At 38.1% G+C, this 25,976-nt stretch overlaps 1 protein-coding gene across 1 annotated transcript in view; it reads left to right on the top strand.

Moving 5' to 3' along the window:
* Window positions 1-25,665, top strand: part of TTC39A (tetratricopeptide repeat domain 39A) — a 41,424-nt gene extending 15,759 nt beyond the window's left edge. Inside the window, exons 6-18 of the mRNA XM_009644629.1 lie at window positions 1,965-2,029; window positions 4,507-4,606; window positions 5,770-5,835; window positions 11,645-11,753; window positions 12,406-12,473; window positions 12,595-12,654; window positions 13,412-13,573; window positions 15,213-15,304; window positions 16,345-16,465; window positions 18,763-18,874; window positions 21,510-21,624; window positions 22,335-22,451; window positions 25,545-25,665. Coding sequence (XP_009642924.1) covers window positions 1,965-2,029; window positions 4,507-4,606; window positions 5,770-5,835; window positions 11,645-11,753; window positions 12,406-12,473; window positions 12,595-12,654; window positions 13,412-13,573; window positions 15,213-15,304; window positions 16,345-16,465; window positions 18,763-18,874; window positions 21,510-21,624; window positions 22,335-22,451; window positions 25,545-25,665 — 1,308 coding nt within the window. The remainder of the gene's footprint in view (window positions 1-1,964; window positions 2,030-4,506; window positions 4,607-5,769; window positions 5,836-11,644; window positions 11,754-12,405; window positions 12,474-12,594; window positions 12,655-13,411; window positions 13,574-15,212; window positions 15,305-16,344; window positions 16,466-18,762; window positions 18,875-21,509; window positions 21,625-22,334; window positions 22,452-25,544) is intronic.
* Window positions 25,666-25,976: the final 311 nt, after the last annotated feature.

Below are 25,976 nucleotides of genomic sequence, written 5' to 3'. Positions count from 1 at the left end.
GGTCTGCATAGCTGTTAGGCTCCATGCATGCTTTTTCCTAAACAGTGCTGCCTGTCTTTAAAAGAAGGGGAGCTCTCCCTCTGAATTTTGTCTGTCCATACTAATGAAGCTGTATTTGTTTGATGGATCAGCATTAGCAATACTTACCTGGGCTCCAGCTTGCAATTTAAATTGTTAATCATAGTTGGAGTAACTGATTTTTCTTCTTGATATGGCTGTACTTGCTATATGACAGTGGGCCTCTTCATCTATGCAGAGGGGATAATAAAAGTCACATGCACAAAGGGCTTCTGCTTCTTGCCTCGAAGATGCTGATAGAGAATGAAATACAGGTGGTGATTTTCTAGTGTTTGGGAGTTGCCAGATGGGCTCTGATTTATGTTGCTTATGATAGTTTATGAACCATGTAAGCTTATTCAGCAATCCGCCATGCCCCTCTGCTAGAAACTATTGCTTCATAGCAAAACTAGTAGTCAGAGTAGCTGCTTCTGAGATTGCTGATGATGGTGACTTTATGGTAAGATGATGGACTTTGAAGTGGCCAAGGTGTTTCCATATTCCTTTGGGATTCTTTGGGGTGAGTAGCCTCTAGCACTGGGGACAGTTTGGGTGTTATCAAATGCTATGGAAGCAAGGCTTTTCAGAACTTCTCCATTGTGCCTGTAAGAAAAGAGTGTTTTAATGCAGTTTCTCTTTGGTTTAAGCACTGTTTTCACAGGCATCTGTTTTTAAAAATGTTTATAGATAGAAGAGAGGTTTAAGAGTAAGAAAATAATTTCTTGTCCTCTTTCTGCATAGAAAAATTCTGTCTATTTGCTTCCTCTTCTATTCTGTGTTTAATTTTTAATGAACTGGTTTTAAAAATTAAACAAAGGCACTTGGTTCCAACAGCTATCGCAGTGGATTAGTTTTGGTGCTTAATGTAAATGACCAAATCCAGTTGAAAACACATAAAAATTAGTATTGGGATTTTTCAAGGGCTGGACTATTCTAACATTGGTTATCTCTGTTGTTGGTATCATGAGTGTTCTGAATTTAAACATTTTAAAACCATCATCTTTCCTCTTTCCATTTTCCATTCAAAGGAAAACATAACTGAACCTTTACATATGATTAGGTATGCTGTACCTCCCCCCAGCTGCTAATTAAAAACTGACTTTTTCTACAGAATGAAGAAAAACAGGATCACATTTTTTCTGTGGTATTTTGTTTGCATGTGATTGGGATTCAAGTCTCTGGGGATATAATAATCAAGAATTACATGCTCATTTATAGTGTATAGTTTCTGTCCTCAATTATCGCTCTTGATAATGTTGCTTGAGGATGACTCTGAAGGACACAGGCTAGTGGCAGTGGTCCAGGCTGCAGGAGTAAGCCCCAGGTCATTATAGCTTGTAATGTGACTTGCTACCATACTAGTATGGATCTCATAGATACTTGAATAGTCAAACCAGAAAGAGTATATTCTGTATAACTTTACATACCCTGCTTCCTTTTTAGGATGTGGTACTATATTCTGTAGACTCCTGAGAACAGACACTTATTTGTATCTGGTGCTGAGCCAGAAAATGTTCAGATCTTAACTGTGCTGAAGGACAAATGAGAGAAAGCTATTTTTTGAAATAGTCACAAATGCATGTACCTTAGGTGCCATTCTTTAGCTTAGTCAGTGTGTTCATTAATGCAAATTTAGATGGTCCAAAGGTCACAGGGGCTAAACTAATCACAGAAGGCATCAAAGTAAAGTCTGATAGACAGATAACATAGTCATCAGACATACGGTCTGAACATGGTAAAAATATTTTAATATAAACAGAAAATCCTAAATCCACGTATTGTTTCTCAGAGACTTACATTGTCTGTGTTGCGATGGTTATGTTCAAGGCATGTGTTCATCTCAAGACAACAAAAGCTCTTTATAGTGCTTACAAGTTCATATTGCTAATGTGTTTCCTTTCTAACAGGATGAGAATATGGTTAGCTTCATAAAAGGAGGCATCAAAGTCCGAAACAGTTACCAAACATACAGGTAAGTCAGAGTGATGATGTGATTAAGCATATTCTTTCAGTAACAAGTGGAGCTGGTAGAATTGTCCAATTCGCAAATTAATTACTGTTGTATTTACTGAAGCATTTATTACGGGCCTCGTGTCTATAGCCTTTCTCAACCCACGCAGATTCCTTCTTTGTATAACAAAGGACCTTGATATTATGGTTGATTTGGATTGTAAAGATAGTGGACCCTAACCCTGTTAACTCCCAAGGTTGCCTACTTCAAATACTATATCCTTGAAATTATGTCAAAAAAAAACTGTTCTAAAGGATGTAGTGCTCATTGTGATTGCATAGCACAATTTGGAGGTCTTGCAGTCATTAGGCATATGAAATAGCATTTCTTTATAGTTCTAGCTGCAGCTTTTAGGAACATTCAAAACCAGTAGCTGAAGCACAAGTAATTCCATAATAAATGAATTCCAAATAAATGAAACTAAAACAACATTAAGAGACGGTAAACTGAAGATATTGTAATGGAAAGTATAAATGGCTTCAAATGATTCAAAAAGACGAAACAAATTTACAGGTAATAGGTTTATAGGAACTAGTTAGCGTAGTAGAACAGATACAGTCTCTCTGTGTCATGAAGTCCCTGAACAGTTAATTCCTAGAGGATGTTTTTCCAAGCATATGCCACTGTCTGAGTGAAATATTTGGTTAGCTGGAGTTTTAATTTGGTTAAGTATGGCAGTTGTTCTACTCTAAAGAGAAGGTGCATGCTATTGAAAATGATAAGCAGGGTTGCTTATCTGAACTCACAATACACCCATTACTTAGTGCCTATAAGCCAAAAACATCTGCTTAAGCAGATTTCTTTTCATCCAGGAAGTTATGGAGAGCTACTTTCAACATGTGCAAAAGGTTTTGAAGTGCAATAGTAAATTCTAAAAATTACATTAAAATGTACAGCATGGGAGGCATACTCAGCTGTGCTTCAATAAATTAAGATCAGCTCTAGTATATGTAAAAACAGTGTTATAAATCTCGTAGCTCTTAGGTGGTCTTCTTCAAAAGAATACTAATTACAACTTGCATATTACTAAAACATGTATTTTGACAAAGGGAAAGTTTGTATGTGAGATTGGCAGTTACAACTTTTGTACTGTACCTTTGACGAGGGAAGAAATAATTGCAGTTTTGGTGAGAGCGTCATGCAACAGATTACAGATAAAACAATGAAATATGTAAATGAGATTTTATCTGCTTTGATTGATCAATATTTTTTACAACATAGTTTCTGATATAAAATTCCCCATTGTCGGCGGCACTGCTTGATAATCTACAACAACGGCAACCCTGAAAAGACAGGAGGAGTAAATGTTGCAAAGATACAATTTTTAAAACTCTCTTTCAGGGAGGAAATGTTACCATACGCTGTAAAAAAGATGGAATGAAATAAAACAATTATTCAGAATGAAACATTTGCTTATTGTCAGTGAATAAAAAGTATCAGGAAACTTTCCCGGTAGTACAGGCTTATACGAGTAATTTTAAAAAGCAAAAGCTAAATATACATCATATTTTGTTTTATTTTAGAACTTTAAATTTGGACTCAGAACAGCCACAAAAAGCCACATGTCTAGCAGACACAGAACAGCATCCAGCCCAGGTTCTCCACAAGTATAATGAAAGGGAGAAAGATGATTCTGTCCATATTTGTGTGGGTTGAAGGTGACTCTAAATGCAGGTCCATTGTAAAGACTGCAATTACAGCAAATAGTCCTATCTGTTGGCAACAACCAGCAAATAAAAACATGACAGCCTGGACGCAAATACGTGGCTGTCATTAAAACAATGTTTTTCTTCTCCTAGTAATTAACGAAATACACTAAAAAAGCTTGGAGACAAAACAGGTTCAAATCCAGCTGGATTACACAGGGAAATAGAGACACTGCAAAGTTGAGATCTATGAAAGTTAGAAAAATAAGTGAAAAGAAATTTCTGATATATCTGCCCATTTAAAAATATTTCTTACAATTGTCTTTTTCTATATATAATAAAAAGTTCTTGTGAATGCACATGCACAGAAAGGGAATACCTCATCCAGGGATTAGTGAAACTCAGATCAAATGTGCTAATTTAAATTTGCTAAGTTAAACTTTAACACTCTTGCACTGCCCCATCGTCCCTTTTTTGCTGTAGTAAAGGTTGGTGTTGCTCCCAACAGCCATTCTTGAAATATTTTCAGGCAGAAATAATGTTGCAAATTGACTATGTCTATTTGACAGGAATTCATCTCCCAGACTACATATTTTTTAATTGATAGCAATGTGACAAATTATTTGTTGATAAATCCAACAAAATGTTGTAGGTGTTGTTCACCTGGGTGAGGTGACAAATTGACCTCTTTTGAATTACACTATAGTTCAAGGTAATTGGGTTACTTTCTTACTGAATTGTGATTAATCATTTTATTTGCTGACAGTGTAACAGAATCTTGTGTGTTTTCAGGGAGCTGGACAGTCTCATACAATCTGCACATTATGTCAAAGGAGAGAACCATCTTCATTTTGAGGGAGGTGTAAAACTTGGAGTTGGAGCCTTTAATCTGGTATGTACCAATAGTTCTTCTCTAGAACTGAAATCCTACAACCTCCTGAAAATGTCCTTAACTTAAATATCTGTGAAGTTCCACTGACATCAGTGTTCCTCGTCATACGGTTAAAATTCAGTTATGTGTGCTCATGCTTGCAGGATCCTAGTCTCTGGTCTAAGAACATCAGATAGCAGTACACTTTAGAAATAGACTACTACCCACAACATGGGCAATACTGCTCAGTGTGTGCAGACCCACTTGCTCATCCTCATGGGAAAACTATTAACTGAGGAATTATCTTATCTGACATGGGCTAAGGCCATGCTCTTTGAGAATATAACTGAGTGCCTGTGCCCACCTTCCAGTAAAGGCATTCGTTAGCCAAGTGATCAATGCTTGGGAAGTGTTCAGAGGGGAAGGTATTACAGTCTCATGAGAAGAACCCGCTGGGATGGGGCCTAGGAGAAGCCTCCCTCAGAAAGAAGAAGCAGTGGCCTGTGCTTGTTGACTTCCATTTACTGTTTAAATGGCACTTGGGAAGCAAGCAGGGACTGCAATCAGGGACTTGGCTGTTAGTAGGGCAGTTGGTGGAGCAGGGTGCATGAATGGAGCCTTGGGTGCTGTTCAGGCCACTGTTGGCTGTTGTTGCTTGTGTTCTGGTTAGAAAGCAGGTGGTCAAATGGTGCAGGACAGTTCCTGGTATGTCAAAGATGTTGACCAAGAGATGGTGAGGGGTGATGTGGTTGTTCAGGTGATGGGCTGCAGAAAGTGCCTGGTGCTTCCCATTGTTTGCATTACTTCGTGTGAGTCTGGCACATGCCCAAATGTTAGACTTACTGCACAAAGCACATATGTACTGTGTGGTATGTACCCAGTATTTCTGGAACATCCAAGAAGTACTAGAGTTACTAAGCATGTGCTATGTAAATATGTATATGTATATTTCTGTGCAGGGAATCCTGGAGACACAGGGTCCCTATATTAAACAGAAATTTCTGTTTAAATCATATGTGAAATATAGAAGGTGTATACATTTACCCAGTAAATCTTCAGACATACGAAGATGGTTTTAGTAATTTTGGTGATATTTCTTGTGTTTGGAAAAATTGTAGGAGGCAGCTGGTAGCTGAGAGGCACAAAAGTCTGTTACTGCCTAACTGTTGCATTTCTTTATGTAGACATTGTCCATGTTTCCCGCACGAATTCTGAGATTACTGGAGTTTGTTGGATTTTCTGGAAACAAGGTAAATGTGAACTAAACAGTATTGGTACATTCCCCGCACTCTTAAATTAAAAAATGGAGACAGGGGTTTCTCTCTTCTTCCTCACATAAGCTGTAACCGTCTGAAACACTCTGATTGGTATCACATGCACACAATGCTTTCATGCAGCTCAGTTTTCCTTTATATTTTTGTCTGAACTATTACGCTTCAAAGGTTGTGATACCGTTGTTCGATGATAACAAAGTTGTGAAACATGATAAAGACAATGGCTAATACAATGATCTTGACATATTTAGTTTTTTAGTTACTGGTCCTTTGATGTATGATCGTGCTTAGAAATCCATAGCCAAAAGTGTATTCTTAGCCTATAAAACATTAGCTTACTTGATAGTTACTGTCATGGTATCTGAATGTCCCTGACAGGTTCCTGCATGACATCCAGTTGGGAAAAAAAAATTCAATTTCTTTTCTGATTTTTTTTCTTCATGTCTTTAATAGCAACTGAAATCTTGAGTGTGGCACCTAAATTCTCTTTGCCTAAAAGAGTAAGTGCTTTTTTGCCTAGAGACTAACCAGTCTGACCTATGTTGTTTGTGCATGCAGTTTGACAGACTTTTAGCAATGAAACACCAGTAAACCCACATGAACCTGAGTTATTCTGCAGGGCAGATGCACAGAAAGTGCTGTGTTAGTTTTCTGTGGATTTGTTATTTCAAAATAGGATACAAAATTGATGGGAATATCTTGGTCCTGATACCTTGTACCTGCTCTTGTCTCTCATTCTACCAGCAGAACATGAGATTCACTCAAACTTGGGTTCCTGGATTAAGAAAATACGGTCCATTTAACCTAAGCCACTAGTCACATTTATTTCATAAATGCTGGGTAAGGTAAATGTTAGATCTCCTACAAACACAACAAAAGGTGTTTTAACCTGTTTAGGTTAAAACTAAACTCTTTTGTAATGCTTTCTATTTACAAAACAAGTTTCAAGGAGAAAAATGTTTCCTTAATCAGAGCTGCAACCTTACGTGACAGGTGGGTGAGTGTCATCACCATTTTATTAGTCTACAGGAAGGATCTTAGTTTTGAAAATTAAGTGGCTTGTTTAAAAGCAAGGAGCTTTTGGCAGAGTGTGGATTAGAACTTGGTAATTGCCGGGAGTTTATCAGGAGCTGTTTCACAAGCAGTAGAGGCAAAAATCGAATAGTTCTACCTGACAGTTATGAAACCAAAGAGCATCTAAAGCAAAATATTCTTCTAGAAAGGTAATGGCTATTCATGTACCAGCAGAGTTCTGAGAATACTTTGCTGAACATTTATCTTATTACTGCAGATGAAAATAGTCCCTTTAATTGAATTCCTGTTGTTTTGGCCCTGGGATTTCTTGTATGGCTCTGAGTGGGCTGATATTTGTGTTGATGAGTCAGCTCCTGTTCCAGTTTTTTAATATCTCACTGAAGCATGACCTAGATTACCATAAATTTAAGCAAAAACGTGCTGTCTGCACACCGTAAAAAAGGAGTATTTTAAACATGTTGATCAAAGTTCGCTGATGGTCATTTATTTTAACATCCTAAAAAAGTCTTTCTGCATTTAACATTTGTGAGTCAGATGCCTAAAGCCAAAAGCAAAATTGCAATTGCATTTGCAATCCTTTCCAGTGGTGGTTTTCCAAAGCTTGCAAGGGGAAGCTGACCCATGCAGTACAGGCAAGAGTCTGGAAGGTGAAAGAAACAGGAAAGAAAGTGAAGGAGAGGGGAAGTTCGTGTGTTGTGCTGCACCTCATCCAGGAGGAAAGAGTTTTGAATGCATTGTGTTTGATCTTGCAGTCTTTTCCATTAAATACTCATGGTGAGCAAAAGACAAAAGAGCCACGGTTAGAGTACCCTGAGCTGTTTACATTTTACCTGAGAGTGCTACTGTGCACTGGGGGACAGCTTGCTTTTGGTGTGGGTCATACGTTTATTAAAACTGAATATAAAATAGCATTGCAGTATCTTCCACAATACTAATTTGCCTTGAGGCCCACAGATTAGCCCCTAGGGACGCTTCTTGTCTCTCAGATATGTCACATCTGGTAGTAAGTGAGGACATGCCCAAAGCTCCATTACTTCCTAAGCCGTTTGTGGGCACTGTGGATAACATGATCAACTTAACAGCAGTCTAGAGTCTCAAAATAGTAGGTAGGATAACATCAAGAAAGTATAAAAGTAGCTTGAGGCCATGTTTGTTCCCTTCCAGTCCAAGATGTGCCAGTTGTGCCTTTCTCACTGTTAAAGCTCCCCTGTATCACTAGTCAAATTATGGGCTTGCTTATATTTAATGACATACGCCCTGCATTTGGGCATTGAGGTTCAATGCAGTTTTGCCCAATTTAGTGAGAAATTTTTTGTGGGCAGAGGTATGTATTACACACCATCAGGTACGCTGTGCTGAAGAGGCATGCCTTCCTCACTCACTGGGCTGTAGGTGGAGCATGTGTCCAGTCTGGACTTTTTGTGTTTAATGGTAACTAACTTCTGGTGTGAGATCAGAAGAGTCTTTGCACTATCTCCCATATAAGCACTGAACCCTTCTTACAGAACCCAGTGCCAGGTCTCAGGCTAATACTTACTCTTGTTCTTATTTTATAGATCATTACAAATACTGTGCTGCTAAACTGCAGAAAAGTTTGATGTGAGCCCACCATATGCTAAATGCAATTTGTCAGCGGGTCAGCTGACAGCATGATTTCAGGGGAGGGCAGGGAAACTTGCAGACAGAACCAATTTCTTTCAAATTGTACTTTTTGATGTGGGAGGACGTTTTTCCCAAAGCAGCTGAGCTGAAGAATATTTTTGATGTCTCAATTTGTAGTAAGTTGAATTTGTTTCCCACTAAGCATCTTTTTGATTTGCATTTTGGTCTCTTCCACAATTTTTAAATGAAGGTTAAATCTAAAATTATTTCATGGGGTAGATTTAAATGCCTAATCTGCTAGTTTAATTAGTCAGTTCTTCATAAAAGCTGTTAGTAGTATCCATCCTCCTTGCTAAGCCTGCAGTAATGTGATCAGGTCATGGGACATGAACAATGACCTTGCTTTGCTTTTATTGTCAAGATCCCTAATTAAAAGAGGGTGATTTAAAAATATCATCCAAGAGCTTTTGCTTCAGGAAAGTAGGTGGATTTTAGTCAGCGGCAGCTGAAAAGAAATATGAACCAGTCTCAACGTTGTCTGATAATGGTTTTGAGTATTGTCCTTGTTTGTCCTGCAGTCGCTGTGGGAATCCCCACTGTTCATATGGGGAGTCCTGAATGAGAGACCATTGGATGTCTTGGAACAAGGCTTAAATCAGTGAGATACTGACATAATATAATGTAGTGACAGACTTGGGAATTAAGAGATTATGGGATGTTACGAGCAACTTGCACAGAAAGATGAGCGTTATCATATTTGTCTCTAAGAAGTGTCATTGCTTCCTGCTCTGCAATATGCCTTATGCCCTTCAGAGTAACTTACGTTTTGTGTGAAAACAAAAACTAAATGTGTGAATGTCATTTAAGTATTCTGGAGAAATTATGAGCACTTACTCCCTTGACATCTGTTTTAAATTGTAGCAATATGCCCTGTAATAGACTTTGTTTAGAAGCTCATTCCTGGTGTTCCGGGATTGCTCATATCACCTGTGTCATAGGTGTGGGAGTTATTCATGGGTTATTTATGGTTAGAAGGTGTGTCCTAACAATCAAATATAATATACTCACTTAGTGACTGACAGCAGCGAGTGTGGTTTGTTTACAGAGTTACTTCCTAGGCTCAAGTAGTAGATGCCTGTGATTTGATCCCGAGATCCTTGGTTTGATCCCCAGTGAGGATTACGTGGGTGTAATAGCATTGCCCAGCTCATGACACCTCACTTAGCTGAGTAGGTTTGCTGGCTAATTTCCATAGGCTCCCTGTGGAGAAAGAATATGTGCTTGAAAGGTGATTCATAATGTCTGACCTGGTCTTCTGTGCTGAATTGTTCCTTGAAGGAGTGCCTCTGTCTCTGCTAGCCACAGAGGGAGCCTAGGGAGGCTGGCTGACTGAACATGGTGCCTAAACATGTTTCCCAGTGACACCCCTCATCATCTCGCTTTCCTGAGGATCTCATCATAACAGAAGCAGTTTGCAAGAGCTGTTTCTGAGGAGAAGCAGCTTTGCTGCAGCCTTTTCTACGAGCAAGCATTGTAATACAACTACTCCTAGCTTATTTATTTATTTATTTATTTTAAGACTGTGTCTACTGATTATATGGTTACTTTAATATAGAAAGTTTGGGGTATTCAAGTGGCAGAGTGAAAAGTAAGCATTCTTTAATACCTGTACTGGACAAAATAGGATTATGGACGTACCACAGAGTGAACTAACTTGCTCGGTGAGCTTCCCATACCTGTGTAACTACTCAGCTTAAGAATTTAGGCTCAAGTATGTCAGATTTGCAGCCCTCTTCTGATGAACAGGCAATGTTCTCAGCCCAGTTACTTCACAGTTACTGCTTTCCAGGGTGCAGTCCCACGTAGGGTGGATGTGGATTTCATTCCTTGTCCATACAGATGATAACTTTGTGTTTGGCTATATTAAAATATATTTTTGGAACTGAAATACATAAGTGAGATCTACTTGACAAATGATTAAATTATTCTACATGACTAATACAATTTGTTTCTGTATCATTCTTAGTGCTATTCATAAATGTGATCAGCAGCCATTTTATATGTATTTTTATATTAAATGGAAGATATCAAACACTGTAAGGCCTAGTACTGATGTATGGGTAAAGGCTCAGTGAAATACCCAGCCTGAAGATTTTTCAACTCAAAAAGCTGTGCTTTTGAAATCTACTAAGGAATTTTTGACTTCCAAAATTCATTCCACAGATATTTTTTTTTTGTCTTACTTCTACCTTGCAGTGCTACAGTGCTGCTTTTATTTAAATCCAGATATTTGTGGGTTTCATCTGGGCAGTTTAAAGAAGCTGAATATATCATATTTTGTTACTTGTCTGTACCAATTAAACTTTTGCCCTCAGCAGAAAATGCAGTTGGCTTTATTTTGCTGAGTGCTTGATTTCCACTAAGTCATTGATTTTCAGTAATGATTTTACTGTCTTCTAATTTCTTCTGAAGTGACGTGCAAGTCAATATTTTCATTATTTTGTCCAGGCTAGATGTTATACTAATTGACCTGCAAATATGTGTGTTAATGGTACCCCATAACAGTAATTAATGTAATAAATTAAGATTTTTTTTTAAAAACACAAACTAATTATATTTATGTGAGAACAATTAACTGCACTAGTTAAGTGAAAAAGTACACGTGTGATGAAAATTAGAATATGATTACAGGCTTCAGGGTTTACACAGTAAGTGGTAAAGGTGAGGTAGCATGACACCCATCTGTTGGCAAGGACACACAAAAGATGAAAATCTGTGTGAGATTATGCAGAGTGCTCTCTCTGATACCTTCCACAGTGGCTCCAATAGACATCCCTCACTTGGATGATGGTGATAAATTGTCTAACGTTCTCTTATGTTAACCATGTAACGAATCCCAAGTTGCTGCTCTGTCATTAGATGTTTTCCACACTAAGCAGTAACTCTAACAGAAGTAACAGAAAAACTGTTAGATAATTTCATACATGTGTTTTTCTCTTTGATTGCTATGTAAGCAATGTATGTCAGTGCATTTTGGGAATTTGGTGAGTGAGCAATCTGTAGATGACACTGCAGAAGTTAACAAACTTGCAAAACACATCTTTGGTTCTTTTCCAATACTTTGTCCTCCTCACCTCTCTTTGCACAGGAGCGTGGTCTGCTGCAGCTTCAAGAGGGAGCATCATCATACAGCTTTAGGTCGGTGCTGTGTACCATGCTGTTGCTTTGCTATCATACTTTCATGACCTTTGTGTTAGGTAAGATTGTTTATAATAACTCTTGGATTTGATTAGTTCTTGTGGGACACAGAGGGGGAAAAGATGATTCTGCCACCTATTGGTGAATTGTTTGTTCATGATCAGATTAAATAGAACTCATTTGTGGGTGACTTTACAATAGTGATCATAACTGAAGAGAGTGTCTTAATCTTCAAGATGGAGGTTTGTTTAACACATAAGAAGGGAGATGATGGGGATAGCAAAGGAAGCTGTGAGAACTAAATAAGTCTTCATTAGTGAGGTGCGTTATTTGGGAGGTTAAAATAATGGCTGTAAGTGATGACTTCCTGAATGCTTTGTTCATGTTTATATGTATGTCATCCCTGACTTTTTTGGGAGGTGATATCTTCCTGCTCAGATACACTTCCCTGTTATCTCATGTTAAAGCATTCTACAAAATGTGTTGAGCTGTGCATAAGTGAGTTTTCAAGTCAGTAAGCACAATGTTGTTCAGGTCTTCTTGCTTGCTGGCTTAGTGCAACACCAGCCTGGATTTATGCCTTGCTTATCAGAGACGCTTACGTATTGGCCAGATGAGAATGATTAATCAATATTTTGCGTTCCCGTTCTTTTTTTTTTTTCTTTTTTCTTTTATTACTATTTTTATCACTTGCATTTTTATGCATTCTAGGGACAGGAAAAGGAAATGTTGAGGAGGCAGAAAGACTACTGAAGCCTTACTTGGCTCGCTATCCAAAGGTAAAATAAATCATAATTTAGTTTGGTAGGATCGTTTAATGTTTTCTTGCCAAATCTAGACTGTATGGTCAGCTTGAAAACTGTTATAGAATACTTGTATTTTTATTATTATTTATTACAGGGAGCCATATTCCTGTTTTTTGCAGGCAGGATAGAAACACTAAAGGGTAATATTGATGCGGTAAGTAATCCTTTTACTCTTGGGAAAGTAAGTCTCAAAAGCTTTAGAAAAACTCCTCCAGGAACAATATTTCCTTTTTGGCTAATGCTTCCTGTAGCTTTAGCATATATGTAATTTATGAGTTACAAATAGGAATTTTGAAAACTATTTTGACTAGCTTGTTTTGCTGCCCTTCTCAATTTCTGGTGATAATCTAGTCTGCCAATATCAATGACACAGTTTTCTCATTGTCCTTCCTGTCCAGAAGCAAGCTGTGCATGTAATAACATGCAGTGGTAATTCTTTGCCTTCAGTCTGAGTGGAGAGTCATACAAGACTTGAAAGAATTAGGGAAGTGAAGAATGTGTGTCTGAAATACTCTGAGACAGAGTATCAGCTGGTGTGCAGTGCGGTAGCTCTCTTGAAATCTTTGGAGCTGCAACAATAAATGTCAGCTGAGCATCTGTCCTTTGACTTTAGTTTCCTGATTTCCCTAGACACAAACATTCATTTTGCCTATGCTTAGGACTTAACAGAACTTCCAAGAGTGGGGAGCTCTGTGGCAGGGGTAAACTTGCTAACGCCAGGATGACTGTGGAGCCAAGGATCTCTTATGTGAAGCCAACAGATGTGATTTTGGGGAATACTGGGCTATTAAATAATTTGGAAGTTGCAGGAGCCACGCCAGCAGACTGTGGAGCCCCCAGTGTCTGTTACAGCACTGGTGTATGTACATTTACACGTGATTAAGGCAGTGTTTGGAAATCTCTGTGTTCAGGCAGTTAATAGGTATGAAGAATGTTGCGAGGCTCAGCAATACTGGAAGCAGTTTCATCACATGTGTTACTGGGAGCTCATGTGGTGCTTCACCTACAAGCGCCAGTGGAAGATGGCTTTCTTCTATGCAGACCTGCTAAGCAAAGAAAACACCTGGTCAAAGGTGAGTTAATTGGAACAGGAGAGCAGAATGCCCTGTAGTATCTATTAACTTCCAGTCAGATTGAGTTGACTTTTTGTAGCTTTGAAGATTAAGATTGTAAAACAAAACCTAGTCTGCTGTGGCTCTGAGAGAACAATGTGAATTGCAAACATTCAAATCTGAACAGATTGTGGGCAAACAGAAATCTTTTGGGCCTGACCTCTAGATGAACAACAGATGTTCTGCTGTGTATTGACTGGTTGTGTCATCAACACATTGCAATTAATGGTGCAGGTTGCCATTTCTTTCATTACAGTATGGATATAAGCTCTTTTGATGATGAGTGAGGCTAGCCATGATGGTGCCTCCAGGATAATAAGTATAGTTAGAAGAGGCATCTTGCCTTGTGTGTCTGAGAGGGAGAAGCTCTTCCATCCAGAACTCTGGTAGCTTTCCTCCCTTCCTCTTCCCCTGAGCCCCAGGGAAATCTGTCAGAAGGGATTAAGTCTGGCCAGGGGATGGTTGATTGGAGGTTGGTTTCTTCTTAATGTGATCAGACTATGTATGTGGGGAGGGTATCTCTGTCTGGTTTTTCTACTACGCATTGTATGTATTGGCCAAGTGGAACCAAAACCAACATAAGGTCCAAGCATCCAGGTGAGAGCAACTCTCTCAGTGCTCCCACTCGGGTAGAAACTGCAGTATGGACCCCCTGTGCCCCTGGGGATTCCAGCAGTGTTCAGCCAGGTGCATTAGTCTGAATAGCTCCCACAGAACTCCCACAGCCTGGGTGCACCACCTTCGCTAAAAGAGCTTTAATATCCTAAAATGCTATAGGATTAGTATTAACGTGTATCCTTTTAAACTCTGTGTAGAGTTTTATATTATATTGCAGGGGCCTTAGAGAAGCGGAGAAGATGCTTCCTATTAATATGTAATCTACAGTGAAATGTGATAGTAACAAACTAGTAACCACAAGAGCTAAATGAAAGATGGTCATGTATATGCACTGTTAGATTTCAGTGTAAATAAATAATCACAGTTTAAAATATTCTAGAAAACTCCTGAAGCTTATGGTTACTGTAAACTCCTTAAAGTACTGAAGAACTCACCAACTGTTATTCTCTACTGTGGCAAGAGTTGTAACGTCCTCTGCTGCTTTGCTTTCCTTGATTGGTCAATGTACGATTGCTCAGGAATCCCTATGAAATCAGTACTTTTCATAATCTGATATCATTAAACCCTTCAAAACCTGTTTCATATTCTCTAGAAGGTAATATTTGAAATATGCTACCAAGTTGTGATTGGACACATAGACTATATAGTAGTATTTTTTTTTTGTCTGAGCATGACCTTTCCATGAGTTTCCTAGCATGTATTACTGAGAGTAACAAAAATTCACTTTACACAAAGGTGACATTTGTTCTTGGAATGTGGACATAAACTAAAAGCTAATGCAAAGTAAACGAAGACATACATGATAAAAACAAAATCTATACTCCACTTTCTAAAATACCTCCTACTTAAAACTTTGTAAGATTATGTCTGTCTGTGAGCAAAAGCAGCAAATTCTACTTTGTTGCTGTTTTTTGCTTTATGTCAATAATGGTGATGTTGTAAATTCATTTTTCTGTACAGATATTCTTGATTGCATTTGCAGGCTACTTATATTTACATGAAAGCTGCTTATCTCAGTATGTTTGGACCAGATGACTGCAGTCCTTTTGGAGACAGCGAAGTTGAATTATTTAGGTAAAATTTGCTAACTCCCAGTTACAAGAGTTTCCTATCTTTTCACGGCACAGTGTTGGGGCAAGAGAGGCAAAACTATTCATTGTGCGATTCGGAGGATCTGCACAAGTAGCATTGGATTGGTAAAGAAATTGCAGAATGAAACACTCCCTTAGACTAAAGTGGACCCTGAGTTCAGACAGCAGATTTCTACTGGACTGGAAGTGCTTTAGAGACAGCATATTAGGTCTGTCAGCCATACAGTGGCTGCTGCTGTTGCATGTAATACTCACATTCTTCTTCAGTTTTTTCCTTTAATCAAAACAGCATGTAAGATCAGAAAGCCTTCAGTGGATTATGCTACAAGATGTTTGCCTCCTTGGTGGAGACAACATCAGCACAACTTGATTCTTGGGTTTTGAGTCTGAGAGGAATATGAAATAGTTAAATGTGGAAGTGAGTATGTGCATTATTAACACAGTGAATTAACCTAATTGTAACGTTTAAGCTAAAAACACTTAAACTTTGCTGGGCCAAAGAGAATTGATTACTTTGTTTTTTACAATTTTTCTACAAAATCTAAATAACACTTTTTTATGTGCTTGCAATATATTGATACTTTTCAGGCCTTCCATATCTTTTATGATCATTACAAGCAGATTTCAGTGGATGTGGGATCCACTACAAAGTGAATCAGTTTGGTCTTTGGGAGAATGGGAGAAACAATGACAAAAGCTAGCTTGCCTTTTTCTTAGTCTGTGAAAAGAGACGGGTCCTTTATAAGTTAGGTGCATCATATAATTTATTCTTTGGATGGGGAAGAGTTCCTTTTCCTTCTGCTTGATTAAAGAGGGAGCTTAGAGAGATACGTGCCCTGCATAAAGACAGCTTTTGTGAATATGTATTGCTCATCTTCCCTAGAGGTAGGAATAGCTCAGTGTGTAACAGGGTTTTTTAATTTCTCTTCGGTTTGATTTTTTGGGGTTTTTTTAAGTTTGAATTTTTTTTTTCCCAGAAGGTCACAGAGGAAAATTTCCTTACATTTTCCTTTAAACTTTCAGGATTGTTCCCAGTTTGAAACTGAAAATTGCAGGGAAATCACTGCCTACAGAAAAGTTTGCAATTCGGAAAGCTCGACGATATCTTTCTTCAAACCCCATTCCTTTGCCTGTTCCACCTTTGGTAAGTTAGAAATACACGCATGCCCCCTTATTACCATTTTTTTAATTTATGGAAATAAACCCAAGATAATTAGAGTAGTATCTTTCCATGTTTCTAAGGTAAAACCTCTGCAGGAGACTGGAATGTTCCCAAGCAAAGCCAAATGAATGCGAGGAATGCTGTAAAACTGGGGCATGCACCAACCACAGGGAACTAAGCCAGTTGTTTGTGACACGTAAATGTGTTGCATGTGTAACTCATTATTCCAGCTATAGACTAGCATGCTCCTAACAGCTTTCTTTTGATTCCCTTTTGAGGAACTTTGCCCTAGGTCTCTTCTGTCATGTGTCATTTACTGAGACTATTAAAAGAAGACTTTAAAGTACAAGTTAGCAGGGAAAAAAAAAAAATCAAGGAAACAATGCAAGAAGCAGGGACTCCATGTAAGCATCTATTAAATGTGCCCCTGAATGTTTGCGATTCACCAGTGCCAGGATGAAACAGCCAAATCCTTCAGCTACTCCAGAAAACTATTGCATACTGTTGATTTTTATTTTTTTTTTTAGTTTGGGGGGGTTTTTTTGCCTGTAATGCTGGCCAGTTTGCTGTGGCCAGATGAGAACAGCTGCATAAGGCAACCATTGCCTTGCTCATGATGCACTTACAAAACTCCATCTGCAAAGAACACATAAAAGAACATAAAAGGATTTTAACTTCACAGATTTGTCAAGTGCAGTGGTGTTACCATTTGCAGTGCTTTGAGCTGTTGTGTTTGAGAAACAGATGGATAATTAGTAAATACTCTTTCAGAAAATGCCTGAACCGGGAGAGCCTCTTGGAGATACCAGTGAGTAGTCATTTCTCAGCCCACCAGCTGGGTATGTGACACAGTGCTTCTCGAAGAAATATAGTTGTTACAGCATAGCGTGGGTATTCACTAGAGGCCACTTTCCACTAAGTCATAAGACTGAAATGACAAAAATAATTAGGTTACTTTGATTTGCCTTTCAGGTTTCAGAGATTGTAGAGAGTAAGAAATGTACACACCTGGGGTTTGGCTGGGCTGTTCTAGTGGGATTTTAGCAGAACAGGTTTCTGTACTAAGGGCTCTCCTTGGAGTGGCAGGGCACTGCATCCTTTTTTTCTGCTGCAGTTGCATTTCTGAGGCAGCAGGTGCCGCAGCTGAACAGTTAAAAGCACTCTGAGGATGTGGAATTTGGTACAGAATCTCATCTCTAGGATTTTTCTTCTCACTGTGAAGGGAATTGCTGAGAGGAGCGAGTCCTCAAGCAAGTCTTAGCTCAGAGATTTAGCCTAGAATAAATGTAGTTTGATTACTTCTGTATCAAAACCACATTAACAAACCTGCTGTAGATACAGTAAGTTCAGCACGGGTTTTCCAATCAGTAGAAACCAGATGGTGAAAGCAATGGTGACTGGGGTTAACATACTGTTTCATCTATTCTAGCCTGACAGATTTTTGTGCTATAGTTCCCTAACTCAGTTACTCAATACAGAAATTTTATCAAAAAGCTTTAAATTAGCAAATACAGAGTAGGTCGTATAAGTAAATAGCAAAAATTTTCATGAGGACCAGTCATAAGTCTGTATATTTCCATCTTTAACTTTGAGTTCTAGGGGCAATGGCCACATTCGGTCTGGTGATATACTCTGAGAGAACCCCAATAACAAATAGGAATTAAATGAATAGTTTTTAATAAAATTTACTCTAAGCACAGTGGAATAAGAAAGAAGTTACTTTGTGTGGGAACATCAAACAAACCTGAGGAATTTAAGGGGTTTACAGTTCGGCTCTAAAGTTCTGTTGGTTTGTTTGAAGCTTAGCCTAAAGGTTAGGGTTTATGGGTTTCTTTGTTTTGTTTTCTTTTCCTGAGATTTCATATTTTTTCTGTGGAAGCAATACGTTGTAGTTAATTATTACTGCCCTGGCTACGATAGAACTGAAAAAAAAGAGGAGACCTTAATCAAGGGACAGTTAGCCATGTGCCATGAATGTCTTAAGTCTGTTTGTTTTGTTGGTGCTTGCCTTCACCTGTAAGTGAGATTGTGTTTGCATTCTGTTCAAGCAATCCTCCTTGCATTGTGAGTAGTAAATGGCCCTTTAGTTGTCTTCCAGGGCTAATTTGTTCCGAAAACCAATGTAACAAGTTTTCAGTTGCAATGAAAATACGTTTTGACAAACTGACTTTTTAAGGAATCTGTAACTTTTTCATCATACAGAGATAAACTAAAGTATTAGATAACTGCATTTATTCAGTACTGTAATTAATGATGCTGTCATTTCTCCCTGACCCTAGGAAATGATGTATATCTGGAATGGCTATGCTGTAATTGGAAAATGTCCCAACTTAACAGAAGGCATGTTAGAGACTTTAATTGAAGCAGAAGAAGCATTGGCAAGAAGTTCAGGTAATCAGTGATATGGTTTAAGGAGGTATTTTACAGTGCAATAGCTAAAGATATTATCTGTGAATAAAGAGAGACAGTCATTAGTAAAGTTAATCTGATGATAGGAGGAACATAGATAATTAAACCATAAACTGTTTATGTAGATAGGAATGATTTTCCTTTTTAATATAGCAATAGCTTACAATAGTAGCAAGTGGTTTTACGTCCACAGATGTGGATTAGGAATAGTTTATGACATGTATTAAAGGACTGTTCATTTTGCTAGATCAAAATCAGCGTATGCATTGACTTGATTACTTGGATCATGAAGTTTTGTTATCCTTAGATATTGTATTTCAGTTTTGAAGGATAAATAGGAGGAGACAAGTTAGTCTTCTGTTTTAAAAGTGCTTTCAATTTATCATGTGTCCTTGGGCTGAATGGTATCGGTGTGTCAACAGTATGCTATAGAAAGCTGGGACACCAGGGATGGGCTTCTTTTGCACTATGAATGAGCATAAGGTAGGGGACAGTATTGAACAGGCTCTGCTAGCACATCTGTCAGTCTGCTAATTACCCATCCATGAGAAAGTTCAATTGATGTTCATTTCCTGCCAATCTTTCCCAGTTCCTATGGGAGCACAACCAGTCTGCACAGGTTTTCTCACAGTTTTCCCTTAGTAAATATTTTATATTATTATTATTATTATTATATACTACTTTCCCACAAAAGGATCAAGCTCCTGTAGACAAAGGAATATGGGCTAAATCACTGCATTGCAGTCATTTCTGGGACCTTGGTCCTCCTGCGCACATTGTGTTACACAAGATTTGAAACAGTTGCCTGAAAGACTGGCTAAAGCTATCTCCTTTTTGATAATTGTGAAAGAGAACGGAAAAACAAGTCCAGTGAAGGTGACATCTTAGAAGAAGGCTTTTGACGCTTTCACTTTCTTTGTCACCCATTTTGCTACATTATTTTGAATAAGTGAATTATTTCTCTATTCCTTTTTTTTGGAGATGATAAATTGTGGAATAAGGCTGGCTTTTTGCAGGGACTTGTAGACGCTGATTCATGTTTATAAAACACTATGAGGACATGTAATCAAAAACTGGGATATATTTTAAACATGCCAACAATTTAAAGTATTACCTGTTCCAAAGAGTGACTTGCTGTTTCCAGGCGTCATGCTTTTCTTGAGCTTTCCTGACAGTGTTTGAAGCTAAACTATTGTATTTTCTCTGTCTTACTGTTAGATTCCTAATGCAAGAATCTAACACTATAAAATTACAAATCTGAGAATGTGCTCCTAGCAGCATTATGCCATATAAGATGTAAATGCAAGATTGTTAGTGGAAGTAATGGCTAGAAATGCAAATCTGGTATGCACAGTTGTGTCTAGGATAGTTCCCTAAATGTTTGCTTATACAGTCCAAGGCAGTTTGTAGGATATAAGTAGAGAAAATACATACATGTGAATGTGTTCAAGGGACAGATGTCTAGAAGAGACAACCGGTCTGCTTTTTTTTTTATTGTTCTTATGAAATACCTCTTCTGTGGTCCTGAGCCATCTCACATACTTAGCACATCAACTTTGCGCTCTTCCCTGTTCCTTCTGAGTTAGTTTGCTGTATAGCCGTTAGGCATCTTCCCTGAGATTTGCTTTGGTGACATATGTATGTAGGTGCCTCTGCAGGACTTAGCAATAGAAGTGACTCCAGTTGTAGGATCAAGGCCTCCACCTGCATAGTCCAAAGGGAGGCAGCTGTTTCATGCAGTATGTGTCAGCATTTTGTCAGCTGGAGTGATAGAGGAATAACCAGATAAGGACTGGAGTAGTGGAAACAGGGTGATGTTCAATAGCACAAGATGCACAGCATCACACATTTTGCAGAAATTCTTATGAGCTAGTATTTCATTAATTAATGAGCAAGCAAGCTGAAGATTTTGCTTGTGAACTTCAAGACTAAGGTGCCTGTATGGAACGGCTATGAAAAAGCCAGATGTTTTCTTTAAAATATATCATGCAAAAATGCTCTGGTGGAGAAAGGTGGTTGTTAGTAATGACTTTGAACTAGGCACTGGTGAGGCTGGCAAGACTCTGGGCACTCATAGCTAGAAGTATAAACCCAAAAGAGGTGAAAACAAGGTACAGTAAGAAGATGAGGGGATGTGAGGTGCAGGTAGCAAAGTTTGGCATGTTTTTGTTTAGCCAAACAAAGGTGGAGAATTGATAAAACACTTGCCTGTGAATAGATCATGTGAGTAGAAGTCAAAGAAGGAGAAGAGCTATACATACTAAAGGGGAATAAACGAATAAGGTTAAGAGATTATAAATTGGACCTCAGTATTTCTAACTTTAAATTAGTTTTTAGGTGTCAGAACAATAAGATTGTGGAATAACCTTTCAGAAGGAGTAGGGAGGGAAAGAACAGCCCAACAATTTTTAGACAAAAGTTTGACCGATTTATGAAAAGGTTGATGCGTGTTTGCCTCTGCATTAAATGAACTAAATTGACCAGTTAGTTCTTTCCGTCCTTTGTGCTAGTAAATGGATTTTGTGCTCACACCAACTGTGTAAAAATTTTCCTACAGATAGGAAAGTCTCTGCTGCTCTAGAGTTTTCTAAAATGTGCCATTTACTTTGTCTTGCAGCTACAGAATTACTAGCAGATGACCAGTGTGTGATAAAGCTGTTAAAGGGTTTATGCCTCAAGCATTTGGGCAAGATCTCAGAAGCAGAAGACCATTTCAATTACATCTATTTAAAGTAAGCTTTCATACCTGGCATATAGGAGAGCTCTTGAATTGCTCGGTAGCTGTTCACTTCAAGTAAGAGGAGATACAACCATGATATGAATAGAAGGGAGGGGACTGCGGTATCTTTAGTATTTATTACAGTTGCTTTGATACCAAGGAATTGCAATTTTCATTGTCAGAGTTGTTAGCCGTGTGTGGGAGAACAATTGCAAATCTGCACTTTTTACTGAGATGTTTTCCTGTTTTTTGGGGACTACCCATGCATACAATTTTTGAGATACCACTTCACTTTTTTTCCCCCACTTCATCTTACCAGTCATGAAGAAGCTGTATGCAAAAAACCAAATGCAGTCTGCAGAGACAGATGGCAGCATGATTATACTTGGAACTTCTGTACATCGTGCAGTGAATGGCATCTCTTTTTGTCAATTCACGTGAATAGAGTTCATAATATTGTCATCTTTTCTCATAATTTCCTGATAATAAAGGCAATATTTTGTAATCCTGAGAAATAACATACTGTGTAGGATGGTTATGCAAAATACACATTTAATAACCTGGGATGTAGCTTTAGATAGAGAACATGACAGGTGTTGTAATAGAGATTGATTGCTCCTTCTGATCATAGCTAATCTCTTTATTTATTTGTGTTTGGAGCTGTTAAATGAAGGAAACAATATATCATTTCAAGATCTTAAGGCTATTTCTTTTCCAATGCAGTGAGAAGAAGGTAAAATATGACCATTATCTAATTCCAAATGCCTTGCTGGAGCTGGCAATACTGTATCTAGACCAGGATAGAAGAGAAGAAGCAATAAAACTACTGGAAAGAGCAAAGTAAGCAAGTGAAAAGCCTGTGCTGATGTCTGGTGGGTCAGTGTAGTATTTTACTTGTTAGCAGGAAGCAGAAACATTTCATTAATACCATGGAAACTCATTGTTACATTTATTCAGTGGAAGCACGCATGCACTAGCTTTGTTTTGCACCTTTCTAATGGTAGACATTATGTGATTGTTCAGTCTGTGACTTACCCATGCATTCTGATAAGAGAAAAAAAAAATTAAAAGATGTTAATACGAATTTCAAAGGCTTCCATAGGAAATAATCTGTGTGTAAAAAAAAAAAAAAAAAAAAAAAAAAAAAAGTAATAATTTTCATAGTCTATTTACTTATTCATAAAAGATGTATTAAATTAAGTCAAAGCTCTGTGTTACAGCTAAAATAGCATTACTCAAATTGTTGGCTAGCAGAGCTGTTCTCTTTCCTTGCTGAAATACATTTAAGATAATGTTTCAGGTTGCATTTAGTATCTTTATGTTGTTTCATCTGCATCTGAAAGGCAACCGAAGTACCCGCTTTTACTATTTTGTATGATTGATTTTTCTAGCAAAGTAGGTTTATCAGGAATAGTTGGACTTGATCACATATGTTCTTTATTATAAAATTAACAAAATATGGGGTTTGCCTCTGTCTGAGCCTTTACTTCTCTGCTGAGCCAAAATTTCTTGGGGGGCTGGAATCCAAACCAAACAACCCTTGCCCTCTTCAAGCATCCTGCATCAGGGTAGTTCACCTCTCTGCCTGGATCCTAAATGAGTCCAGATGTCTGCATCTTCCCAAGTGCAGAGAGTCACACCAGTCCCTGCCGCAGGTGTTAGCAGCTACAAAACTGATGTCTGGCCCAAGTTTCAAAGAGGTCAGATAGAGTTTTTGTGTTGAGCTTTTGTCCAAGTCAGTCTACTATGCAAGACACAGTGGTGAATCAGCCTGCTGAAGACTATGCCAAAAGTCTGTCAACACAAAAATTAAAATATTGCGATTCTTAATCTCCTATGCTTGTAAGCCTGGTTCTCTGTAGACTTAGGGAAGATACTAAGAAGAGCTCAAATTGCATTAGCAAAACACAATGGAAAGTGTTTAAATTGGTTTCACATGCCTCAAAACACGCCTCTCCTCCTGTCCTCATTTCCTTTGTTCAAATCTCTCTTAAGAAGAGCTCTAGAAATTAATGATGCAGAGCTTCTCATTCCATCTGGTACTTCTGTTGCTTGCTGCTCAGCCATTGCACCTTTCCCAATGGCTCTGTGTGGCTCTGGTCGCAGGCCTCCTCGAGGGAAGGTGTTTGGCTTAAAGAGCTGTGGACAGCAGCTCTTAAAACTATGTTGTTACCCAGCATATGAAAAGCTAATGCTCAGACTTGCTATGCTCAAAGAACTGATGGAAACTGTAATGATATGCAAAAAAAAACCAAAAAAACCAAACCCAAACCAAAAAAACCCTCCTTGTTTCAGTCAGTTGTAAAAAAAAAAAAAATATGCAGTCCTTACATTTCCACCTGTAGCTGTTACACTGCATTAAAATGCATAGGGTGTATAAGCTTTCAGCCAGAAATGCTGAATGTCTTTGCAGCCGCTAGAGGGGGAGCACGTTGTCCGTGGTGGGTTTCCAGACTGCAGAATTATGTTTGCAATTGGCAGGAGTGCAGACGAGCACTTGGCTTGTGCATGACGCTTGATTTGCTTGACCTAAATCCACATACTGCTGCTGGCTCGAATGTTTCAACTCTGGGAGAAAGAGTGGAATGATGATAAACAGTATTGGCTTAGTCATGCAGGGAAATATTTCTATTTGTATTAGTGTAAATGACAAGCAAGAATATCAGCCTCCTGATGAGAAATACAGTATCTGCATGACACCATCTATTTAATGTAAAGAAAAAACTCCAGAGAGTTTCAGATCGGCATACAGCACAACCCAGTTGCCTCCTCTTCTCATTCAGCCTCTTGGGTGTTGCATACATAAAATTACAAGCTAGTGTAGGATGGGTGTGGAATTCCTTGTTTCTATAAAGAGACTGACACTGCCAGAGTGACAGATACCATGCTTCCATGCTTGATTTGAACTACGAATTTTGAATTGAAATGCTTTTAAAGATACATAGATTGTTTAATACTTCATGTTATGTTTCTGTAAAGATGACAAATATCTTCTAATGGTCTAATGCTCTTTGGTATCTGGATTCTGTATCCATCCTGCAAGAGCTGACATGTTAATTTCTATTAAGCAGGATCTGCACTTTCTATGTGGTCCTAGGGGCAAAATTTCTTTTTACATAGGCTTTTCCATGAAAATACAGATTCTTTCCATGTTTCTGTAACTAGAGCATGACATAGCTACTGGAGACTATAGGCAGATGACACTGCTGAGCCAGCCACTAGATGTATGGGGGAGAAGTCCTGCCAGTCTTCCCCCAGGCTGGTGAACTGCTCCTCAAAAGCTGATACAGAGTCTCACATGTGCCCACTTTCTCTTTCCAAGCTTCTAGGGCAGCAAATTGTCCGGTCTTATTTCCTACACACAGTACACATCATTGGCAACCACAGGATGCATATGGGGTGTTTCCCTCTTCTGGTTCAGGACAGCTTCTCTTTCTTTCTTTTTCTTCTTTTCTTTAATTTTTTTTTATTTTTTTCTTTTTTCTAATTCCTTGAAATGAGTCTGTTGAATTAAGATGAGTCCATCTTATTAAAATGAGAAAAACTATCCTGACAATGTTTGTATTCAAATAGGTGAGTTATACTCTGAGAGGGGAAAAAAAAAAAAATCTAATTTCTCAATGTAAACTAAGTGGATATTATAGATATTTAATGTGAACTCAATACTTTGATTGAGTAGAACAGATTCAATTACTTATTAAGCTATATTTTTCTGGTAATTGCCAGACAGTAGAACTACAAATAAAGAACAAAGGGCTGCATTGTTTGGCTAGGAACACATGCCTTGTATTTTAGAGTAGGCAACAAAGGAGCTTGTGAAGAAAGGCTTTTTTGCTGTCTACAGTTGTTTTCTTTAGAACAATAATATAAAGATAACTTGAAAATGTTTAAAATATATATATATTCATCAGAGTGGATCTGCTTTTGTTTTAGACAAAACTACAAGAATTACTCCATGGAAACAAGAACACATTTCAGAATTCAAGCTGCCCTGCACCAGGCCAAATCTGCCCCAGAAAATGGAATGCACTCTGCAGCCTCAGCAGTGTCGTAACTTTTTCTTCTTTGATGTCCTGTTTGTTGCAGACTTTGGTGCAGAAAATTACTGACACTTTAGAATTATTTTTCCTCTCTTTCAAGTCAGTGAGAAACCAAATCATTTAAAATTTTAAAGGTGATGCATAAAACATTAATCTAATGTAACAATATGGCAAAATACCTCTCAAACCAACCATAACCCTGAAAAATATTGTTTTTCCAACAGTGGCTTTTTGAATACTTACATCTGTGTAATTAATTTTTCAATCATGTGTGCCTTTTTTCTTGCGCTGGTAACATTTACTAAGCAAGCTACAACATAAAGGG

This window comes from Egretta garzetta, unplaced genomic scaffold (assembly GCF_000687185.1).
Source record: "Egretta garzetta isolate BGI_Z169 unplaced genomic scaffold, ASM68718v1 scaffold768, whole genome shotgun sequence".
NCBI classification, from domain to species: domain Eukaryota; kingdom Metazoa; phylum Chordata; class Aves; order Pelecaniformes; family Ardeidae; genus Egretta; species Egretta garzetta.
Note: the sequence above shows the minus strand (reverse complement) of the source record. Positions and strands in the feature narration are given on the sequence as shown.